Below are 11,464 nucleotides of genomic sequence, written 5' to 3'. Positions count from 1 at the left end.
CATGATTTCAAAGAAGAGTGTGTGTTAATACGAACACGAATATAGTGTCAAAATATTTAATTCGGCATGACCGGTCGTGGATACTATTTGGTGTGAATGATATTATGGGTTGTCTGATTTAAGTTGGTTCATGATATTAATAATCTATACTTCAACATGATATTGTATTATCTAAAATAATGTTGCACCTTAGTACTACTAAATAGAAATATTCGATGGTAAGGAAAAATTTATCGTTTAAATCATCTTTGGAAATTAGACAAATTCAAACATAAGTCTGCTCAATTCATTCTGTTTCGGGATTTTTCATTAGGAGTTTATCACTAGCGAATTGTGAACCGGAAGAAAATGTGATTATATCTACCATCCAAAATAGTTGTTTATTTATTTCTACGACGTAATCTGAGTTTTTTAGAAGTTACTCATACTAGCAAAACTTTAAGATTGAGCAAGTTTGGAAGTTTTGATTACTGTAATATAAACTTGATGTTCAAAGTTGAAAAGTAAACTGGTTGTTCAAAAAGATTCAGATTAACATTCTTTATCTTAAGTGTTTGGAAATAATCAATAGGAACTCTGCTTGACCTAGGTTTCCTGACAGTTAGTATTCGTCATCAAGGAGTACATGTAATTTTGAAGAAACTAATTCTACCTCAGGGATTTATATCCATATCAAAACAACCCCATAGTCAAAACCCTAACCATTGAGATGACTGACAACGCATGTTATCCATGATGAGCGCCTACGTTTACCCTAACCACTGAAAAGTTTTTCTACAGATTACATAATTATTAGAGATCAACGTTTTGCGATTTTATTTACATCAACCACTCAAAAAATTTCTATGAAAACTCAAATGAATTTAACATAAACGATAATTGACTGAAATAAACTGGAAAACACTTTGGTAATTCACTTGCATTAGTTATGGACGGAAATATAGTCAAATCTTAGAGATTATATTATACGCACCAGTTTACTTAATCAATATAATTCTAGAAAAAAGTTCAATAAACAGAATGGTTTAACAGCACTGTATTTATGTGGTCTTTATCATCTGGTGTCCTTCATAATAAGATAATCTTTTGAGAAATTGTTTACAAATAACGTTTTATTAATCTAGTTTTAATTAGGGTCTGAATTCAGTGAAAGAAGTATTGAAACTGGTGATAATATTACACACTTATTTCATTTAAGTATGAAACATTTTAGACGTATACATTGAAGACTCTATCGGTGGTCAAACTCAGAATTTGAAGCTCCCGTGGCGAAAATAATTAAAGGAAACAGTAAGTTGGAAATCTGCTATCTACATTTACAAATTTGGTTCATGTGAGATATGGTACTTGACAATCTGCCATCCCATCGATGATATATGTTTTTTACTTGATAATACCGAGCTCCTACCGTTTAGACTTTATATTGTAACTTCGAAAATCCCTTTTGAGATCGGTTCGGATTTTGATTTATGGCTGAATTGTTTGTGCTGGTTGTTGCTAAAAACAATACTTTGACAGAATAATTGATTAGAAGTTCCTAGTTCCCAGCAGTCCTTAGCTGGTACCACTTAGTGTTGAAGACTAATATTATGCTGTTAATAATTTTCGCTACTCCCCTAATTTTAGAAATATGACTACTTTTAATGTAAATATAGGATACGAAATAGATGAATCTATCACATGTAACTTTATGCAATGTGCTAGTGAAATGTTACTGTATGTGTTTAGTAATCAAAATTTATTTAGAAAAATAATATATTGATTTGTCAACTTATTTTACATTAATAGATTTCTGATTATTTATACTAATGATAATCTTATGGGCAAAAGTGGATAGTGGCTATCAGGGAAATCCAGTTTGACGCGCGTTTCGTCCTATTTGGGACTTGTCAGCTGGATGTACCTGCATCTCAGACTTGTTGATGTTCACTCTGGGACTCGAACCCAGTACCTTTCGCTTCAAACGCCATCGCGTTATCCACTCAGCTACTGAGTCCTGATAGCCACTTGCTTGTGCAATAGGGTGAAGTTTGAATTTACTGCTAGCCACTATCCATCTTTGCCTATAATGCTTGTGAATTAAGGCAATATCGAGGCAATACGTACAGTATGCACATATGCCAATTAGAGACTGATCAGTTGCAGTCTTAAGCATCAATAGGAAGATTCAAACAAACAATACTAAATGAATTCAATAATCTTATGGGTTATGTAATTTACCTCTTCAGTTAGTAGGAAAGTTATAATTCAGATGTGAAAAAATGATGATGAAATATTTAATCATGTAACATGATGAACCTGTTTTAATCTTAGTTAAATTATCACAATAGATTAAAAAAAAATTAAATAGAGACTGAATTTTGTAAGTAAAATTTTTGACTTGTCAATATTCAGTTCTAAATATTACCAATAATATAGATCTTTAAGAAGAAAATCTCTCTTTATTGGACAGATTGATGTTTTACTGAACTTTCTAAAGTCTAAAGTATTAAGTACTGAATCCGAATCTTAGGTTATAGGTATCTTTAGTTGGTGAGTTAAAAAAATGGGCCAAGTAACATGTTCTAGATTCTACTGTTTGCTATAAATATAATAAAACTTCTAAACAGATTGATTGATGATGATGAGAGTTTATAAAGAATAATTTCATTATTGTTAGTCGCTTAACAAAACATTTAGGAAATACATTTTCTAGGTATTAACAATTTTGTCAGCAAAGCATTCAGACAGTTAAAGGTGATGTTGAAAGAGCAAAAATAATGTTTGAAATTTTTTCCTAAATCCTTCAAAGACTTCATGAAGCTTTAGAATTGATGAACAGTAAAACTAGACTGGTTTGTAACAGAAAATAAGATTGATTTTGATGGAACCAAAGTGATTTAGAAAGGTTTTAGTGCTTTTAAAGAAAGATTAACAGCTGATGTTTTGGTTGTATGGGAAAATCAGAAAGTTTGGATATAGGAGATGAAATACGGTTAGTAACATCTTGGTAGCTATCGATTTATGAACAAATACATTGTTATTAACATTTATCCCAATCCATACTGCGCATAATATGACTCTAATAACAAGGAATGTTAATTATTTAGTCAGTTATCTTGTTCAAATATATTTTCAATAACTTTTAATATAATTTCACAACATACCATGCAACTATTTTTTAAAATTAGTTTTCTCTAATGAACCCTAATTTTTGTAACAAACAAAACCATTTTTATTTCATGAACCTTAAACAGAAGTTTTATTTATGATAGGATGCTCATAAGTAGTCAGCATGGAACGATGAATCTAGGTTTCGTTTTAGTTAGCACTCGTCATATATTTACAACCTTGAGGAAACTGATGGTCCTCGTGGAATCTCAACCAGAGTCGCATAATTTCACCGTATGAAGAGTTACCATTGATGAATCCGGGTTGCAAGTGACCCTCTGCAGGATTGAGGTACTTATAAGTAATTAACCAACGATTAGTGACCCATTCGCTGTTTGTCTAGTCCTTTCGTATTGATAGATTTTTCATCGATGAAGTTTCAATATCATCATTAGTCTAAGTGGATGGAGATCGAATACACCGTGTTGAGACGAAAATTCGTGAAAGATAATCGGAAGAAAACAATGGACGTATTCACTAAATGTTTTAATAGCAATACACACACTTATACGTATGTCACATTTGAACATATTTCACATCAAATAACCGATATTCCCATCATATCTCGAATCAGCATTTGAGCATGACTGGACAAGAGTTTGATATAGACTTTTTAGACTTGACATATTTTAAATAATCTTGATTCTGATTATTTTCTTGAAGAAGCTCAAACGCTTATCGCCACGTGAATCATCTTAGTTGTTAAAGTCTCGATCACTAAGGTAGTTTCAAATATATTGCATGCATCTAATGTCTTTTTTTTATACTGAGCCCCCAATTCTCGTCACATTTTTTAAATTTTGAAAGATTTTCATATAAATCATTGAAGTTAGCCAAAATTTCTGTAAAAGCATTCAAAAACGTATAAAAAGTAGCCACTAGTACATCAACATTATCCTTGGTTTATATATAAAAGAATCAGAAGTCGTCTACAAGCTTGAATGAATCAAAATAACCTACTCACTACTCACGAAAAGAAGCTATGAAATTTAGCTAAGCATTCAAGGAGACCGATCATGTGTTAACAAATCATATTCAGTAGTTGAATTCATGAGTCGATTAAGGCTAGACCACCATGGAAAACCTGAAAGCACTGGACGGCCATTCTTAGTTGGTGGAGCGATTTGTCTGATTGATTCCGATAACGAATGAGACTTTTACCTGCTAAATAGTAGACTGGTCTTTTGTGCTCGTTTAGGGCGTGGATTCTATTGCTTCTTCATGGAGTAGTAAGGTCGTGATCCTGTAGGTGTGGTGACAGTTTTGAATTCTTAAAGGGACAAGTGGCACGTTTAAGTTGCATGAAATTGAGCAATAACAGGTCTGTGATGTCCTTAGATGTTCAGGGTCACACATACGCTACAATGACGGTGCCAGCGAATCTAGAAACCTGACCCAAGAGTGTTAGGCAATCTGTTTCATCACCGTCGTGAATAGAATCGGGGATTGCGATTATCCCCCGTGAACAAGGAATTCCTGATAAGTGCAAGTCATAAGTTTGCGCTGGTTACAAAACTACCCTTAGTACATACCTCCCGTCGCTACTACCAACTGAATGGTTTAGTAAAGTCTTTGGATTGGTGTTGATTTATTGACTTTGATGCTCGACTGATGCTAAGAAGATGACTTAATTTGACTATTTAGAGGAAGTAAAAGTTATAACAAGGTTTCCATAGGTGAACCTACGGAAACATCATTATCATGACCCAAAAATATATAATGAAGCATTCACCTGACTTCGTTTTAAACTACATGTATACTAGCTTACTGATATTTACCCTAAACTTCAATAGTATTTCCAAGTTTTCCATAATGGTCTAACTTTAATCGACTCATAAATTCGATGATTAAATGACTACAATCTCTACAAAAAGAATACCCCCCATAGTCTAATAATTATATATTCGATTGAAAAAATGAATGTGTTATCAAGTTTTTACATAATGAAGATTTTCTATTTCATTCAATGATAAATATTACCAGTCAAGAATTTGATAAACATAAACTTGAACAGAACTAATTTTCTTCATAAATACTTTTATCATTTTTTAATTTTATTTTAATATGTATGTATGTTTATGCAACAACAACCACCACCACAACAACATCAACAACAACAACAGCAGCCACAACAACAACCACCACAACAACAACAGCCACAACAACAACAACAACCACAACAACAAAGAAAAATGAACATAATGGCTTAGTATTAAAATGGAATAGTTTGTAATAAATAAATTAGCCTACACTAAAAAAATGAAAAAAAAACTCTTTAATATTAGAAAAAAGAAAATAAAAAGAGAGAGGAAAAAGACAGTAGAAAAATATAATAATAATCTAATGATTGAATTATTTCACTTTTATCAGAAGGGGGGTATCATGGAGACTCATGATCTCAACTATATAAAATATTTCACTTTTATCAATCAAATATACATTTAATCAATAAATTAGGTAACAGTTGATTTCTATATAGTAAACTTTAGCTAAATTAGTGAAATGATTAGATGACTTTTATTTGTATTATAATGTAGTACTTTCAATATATATATATTATTTATATGTTAGTGTTTGAATCTATTCGTTATTGATACTAATAAGGATTTTAGTCAGTTCTTGTTAGTATACGTATATCTTCATAGAATTAACTCAATATTAGGATATAGTCTTATTTACAACTGAAGAACATCTAGAACTTAAAACAATTGTCAACCAATACCAAGATCAGAATTTTTAATACAAATGTCAAGACAGTTCTACTGTATGAGGCGAAGATGTGGAGAACTATGAAAGCCATCATCCATAAGATACAAGTGTTTATTAATAGTTGTCTACGCAAGATACTTCGGATCCGTTGGTCATCAACAACCTACTATAGGAGAGAACAAACCAGATTTCAGTGGAGGAAGAAATCAGGAAGAAGCTCTGGAAGTGGATAGGACACATATTGAGGAAAGCAGCCAACTGAGTCAAAAGGCAAACCCTCACATGGAATCCTGAAGGTCAAAGGAGAAGAGGAAGATCAAAAAACTCGTTACGCTGAGAAATGGAGACAGACATTAGAAGAATGAACAAAAATTGGTTAGAACTAGAAAGGAAGGCCCAGGACAGAGTGGGTTGGAGAATGCCGGTTGATGGCCTTTGCTCCATTGGGAGTAACAGGCGTAAGTAAGTAAGTAGCATATAGTCTTAAGTATCTATGTACTGATGAATAGTGACTAGCAATGGAGTCTGCACTTTAAGTCAACATCAACAATGAGATGTATGCACATTTAGCTGATGAGTCTGAAACAGGATGAGATGTGCATCCTAGACTTAACTGACAGCTATTGTCTATTTTTACATGAACAATTTCAAAATAATTTTCGGCAATTATAATTTAAAGAAATTGAACTGTAAATTTCAATAAAATCTTGTTATCAAAAGACATTATCGTTGAAATATATTCACGACGTAGATCTGCCAATACAAAAACTAAACGACTTTAGTAATTGCTAACAAAAAAACAAAGAAAAACTTGAACATTTACATTCCGTATTCTGGAGTTTATGTTTATAAAAAAACATTAACAGTATTTATAATTCAAAAAATTACTTTGATGACATTGTAGCACGCGAAATATATTCCTATCAAATTCTAATTTCGATTACTACTTGTTATCACTTTCTTCCATTATTAAATGTAAATGGATCCTATGTGCTAAATAGGTCGTAGCCCCAATTTTCTTCTCCCATACTTCTCTTTTCTTGATTTCAATACAAACGCTGCCTTCCCCTCTCCTCTCAGCACACCGTTTAACTTCTGGATGCACGAGAACAGTAAAATATCTTCTACTGCAACCCAGTAAGTTGACTAGGTTGCATATTACAGTATTCGATGTACCACTGACAGGTAGAAATACCGCTTGTTACGAAAATTTACAAGAACTGAATAGTTATTTTTGATCTTGGTTTAGGGCCATTAATAAATATGTTCCATTGAGTTATGTAACTTGGACTTTTTCTATTTATTTCTGCTAACAGGCTTACTTCACAAACTGGCGACCAATTAAAACCAGAACGCACCAGACAACTCAATAATTCATATCCAGGACCTCACTAGATTTCCAACTCAAGACTTTGACGTCACGCAGTAAGCACTCAAAGTTTTGACTAATGGATCATTGTCCATTGGTTTATATGTCTAACTTCACTCAATGAACAGTATTGTGAAACTATCTTCTATAATGTCACACATCTTATATGATTCACCTAATAATGGTTTCTCATTAGAACTTGAAGAGTTACCTCTTGAGATTAGTCATGTCGTTATTTGACTGCCACTTTCAAAATCATTCGTAAAGCATTCATAAATCTGATCAGTTTGTCACATAACTTTATTGTTATTTGACGTCATCAAAGACTATGCGTGTCTAATGTTTTGTCTTTATTGGTTCTATAGTTTTGGAAACTTTAAAATGTCTCATCTTTGTTTCTATGATCATTGACCAGTGGAATTAATCCGTGTCAGGTAGAGACAAGTATCTACCTCAGTTAATGGAAGGTGGTTGCGCAGTTTCGTAGAACGGTCGAAGTTAGACATTAACAGCGCTGGATGCTGGCTAGTTGTCTAGAGGTTAAGCGTTTGCTCACGAAACCAAAGGTCCTGGGTTCGAATCTCACGTACAGGATCGCGGATGTGCACTGCTGTGGAGCTCACACTAGAACGAAATGGCGGTTCAGTGCTTCCATGTTTCCAGTGGTGGTTCAACATCAATCAATTCATGATCTCAACCAAAAACTTAACAATCTCTACATACTGATAAGTTACAAATTGTTGAGTTTAATTAGTTTTGATGGATAGTGGCGAGTACACCGACCATCAGTTAGTTAGTTATGTACAATCGAGAAACTGACATATACGTGCATCGGTTCTGTTGCCACACCACCACATCAGCATAGCGAGATGAAATTATCAAAATAAACGAATACCAGATTATTAGAAGTAGTAACAATGTCAGTGAAAATAAGAAAAAATTAAGCATACAGTATATGATTTGAGAATAAGGAATATATTCATGGAATAAAAAATATATAGAATAACTTCTAAACTCAGGATCTAAAAAAAATACAAAAACTGGATGTACCTAAACTATTACCACCGATTCTAGGTCATGTCACCAACGATTAATTTTTTGGAATATGAAATGTAGATATTGTACACGGAAGAGAACTTTAATTACTTGAGAAGTTTATGAAATGTCAAACCATGTAAAAATGTCAACTAAATAGTAAGTCACATTTAGACAGCCACATTTAAAATAGAACAATCAGTGGTTAGAAAAAAATGAATCTAAATAGATAACATTATTTTATTAATCAAAGGTGCTATACTATTCATTAGACAAAGTTAATGAATTATTTACCTAGTGCCTAGTATAATCACTATCATTCATTTACTTTTCATCTTAAAAAATTTCTTTTGTTCATGAGATGTCGATGTAAAGTAGTCTAAAATTCTGACTGAAATACAGATTATTATGACAGGTCCGACAATATTTATGTTTGATTGACTCACTACACAAAAATCTAAAGTAAAAATAATGTAGAATAAACAATTTTATCTAACTACAATAGGTCTTTTATGCATTAAAGTACTATTACTTACAGTTTAATCTCATTATCAACAAACAGAAATCACATACAGTTAGTTTTCATAAGTGTCATGGTAATAAGTTGTGTGAAACTAAAAACAATAATAATTTAGAGGGTTTGTGGAGATTGTGGAATTTTCGTAGCTTGTTTTACGAACTGATTTTAGCCAGACCACCATTGAAAACCAGGAAGCATTGAGTAGCTGTCTCATCCTAGTATGAGGGTTCGAAAGAGTGCGTGTTCACGACCTCAGGACCTCCATTATTGCGCCCGAATGCTTAAAATTTAGATCATTACATCAGTATCTAGCGATTCGCCTGCCTAGCTTCATTCATCCCCTAATTGGTTCAATTTCTCTTGAATATTGTCCTTAAAAGATTGTATTGAGTGTCTACTTAACTAGTTCCACAAACCAAATAGTTTATTTAAATTACCTAAAGAATCGTCTCAGAATATTGTGAACTGACTAAAATTAGATTTGACATCGTTTGATGTTAGGTAAAAGGTTCTGTGCGTGATCATCTGTGAGGTCATGAATATGCACTACTGAGGAACCCCATACTAACACTTAACAGATTTTCAGTGTTTTCTGATTTTCAGTGATGATTTAGTTAAGATTGGTTCTTGATTAAGATTACAAAAGTAATAACTACTGATCTTAAAACTCTCATTTTTTCCTTGAGTTTTGTCATAAATCGAAATTATTTTATTCAGGATATAACTTTATTAGTTTCCTGTTTGCTGACAGAAATACCAAGCGATAATCAACAACTTATATACAAGACATGTGTCTGAAACGATGAAAATCAATTTAAATAGGGCAATGTAACTTTCTTTTTCCACAAAATTCGCTTCATTTCTTATCAAATCACTAAGCACGAATGACTTTCCCAGCTTAGATATTACGTTAAAAAGGTAAGTACATGGATTAACAAACAGTTTGATAGCCAATTAGTTTCTTTCTGGTATATGAACAATGAATACTCTATAAACCTTTGTTCACTAAATCAGTCCCTAGTGTATATGGTAGTGCAAAACTTGCCTATAATTCATTTGATTATAAAAAAATTAGCAAAACACTACAGCTTTGTGTTAGAAAATGGGCATGAAATGTATTCAAGAAACTGATTCCAATATTATAAATGTTCCTTGTATACTTAAATGGATGTGAAGCCATAGATAAAAAAAATTATTGGATGAATAATGTCTGACAGTAAAAAAAGGCAATAAAAATATGTTTCTTTTTCTTGATTGTCAACAAATAGATCTTTCATATAATGATAAAAATAGCTTACGTAGTCCCGTAAATTATGGAGTTAGCCGATAGCACTATAAACGACCTAATTAAGTTAATTTCATGTGGTTACTGATAATTACCCTTCTTTTTAGAATTCCTTAATGTTCTAAAATAAATCTGTGACTTTTGAAGCCGACCTATTCGGAAGCGTGACAGTAACTTATAAGTGAGATTAGATAAAAACCGAACAATTTTGTGGATTGACTGGTAAGTATGAACCAATACATTCCGACTTAAGTAATTGTGTAGTTTATATCACATTGAGTGATCTGACGATGATAAGTTCGATTCCTTTAACAGTTGTACGATCATTTACGTTAAGAAGTCAAGAGTAAGGACCATATAGATGACTAGTACTTCACTTTTTGTAATGATTTTCCAACGCGACATTGGTTCGTAATGAAAAACTACTTTCAGCAACACGTTGACTAATCACGAGAAATTCGATTAACTGTTTAATCGTGTTTAAGTGATATTTATATGGTGCTATTTAGCAAGATAATTCTTATCCGGGATACATTTTACGTATGCCTAAGCACTGCCTATCTCGAAAGAGGGTGTTTGCTACTTTAGAAGTAAGACAGAAGAAAACTAGGGACGGTTATACCGAAATATGACATCAGTTCATGAAATCACTAACTGTTCAACCGGAATGAATCGGTGGTTGTAGACTACCTGGTTAGGGTTTGGGTGATTTCCTTAACCAATGTTTGGAGACATTAAATGATATACCCCAGAATTAATGGTGATAACACAGACACATTCATTCTTTGTCTTTTCTTAGATCCGGAGTTTTAAAATTATCGAATACTTTTTTTGAATTCCTTATTCCTTCTCGAATCATTTAGTCCATTCTAAACAAAAATAGGAATACACCATTTGTAAGACATGATAAATTCATTTTATTACATTTTCCTTTCAGCTACATATAAGCTAATATGTTTATTCATTTCTAATCAACGACATAATGTTAAATTCAAATGATAATGAATAACTTCTATGTCATGCGATAGAAGTTGATAATTTGGAAATGATCAAACAATATTAACTTGTATGTAGCTGAAAAGAAAACAACACGCCTTTGATTTTCCAATAACCCAGTTTAGGAGCCATGACCAACGGATAAGTACAAGTTCAAATGAGTTACATTATATACACTCGATTTGTTTTACTAATCGTAAGAGTTACCTGATTAACATTCAATATCATTGTGAATTGTTAGTACAAGAAAGTTGACTTCTTAAAGCTAGCTTCTTGATATTCATTTGCATTTCACATATTTTTTGTTCAAGGTACGTTTATCAAAACCTCCGACTTCAGGGGTCTTAGCGAACGGTCATGTTAAGTTTTACTTCCCCCATTGTGGACATAGACTACCGAC

General features: G+C 32.5%; 1 protein-coding gene and 1 non-coding gene across 2 annotated transcripts in view; both read right to left on the bottom strand.

The window, feature by feature from the left end:
- Positions 1–1,925: 1,925 nt before the first annotated feature.
- Positions 1,926–1,992, bottom strand: Smp_tRNA_00570_Gln_TTG.1.1. The gene has a single exon. It is a non-coding gene (tRNA).
- Positions 1,993–3,897: 1,905 nt separating this feature from the next.
- Smp_043570 (hypothetical protein) overlaps positions 3,898–11,464 on the bottom strand; it is a gene marked incomplete at both ends in the record, with an annotated part of 13,492 nt that continues 5,925 nt past the window's right edge. Inside the window, one exon of the mRNA XM_018797688.1 lies at positions 3,898–4,047. Coding sequence (XP_018652705.1) covers positions 3,898–4,047 — 150 coding nt within the window. The remainder of the gene's footprint in view (positions 4,048–11,464) is intronic.

Source organism: Schistosoma mansoni, chromosome 5 (genome assembly GCF_000237925.1).
Source record: "Schistosoma mansoni strain Puerto Rico chromosome 5, complete genome".
Lineage (NCBI taxonomy): Eukaryota > Metazoa > Platyhelminthes > Trematoda > Strigeidida > Schistosomatidae > Schistosoma > Schistosoma mansoni.
Note: the sequence above shows the minus strand (reverse complement) of the source record. Positions and strands in the feature narration are given on the sequence as shown.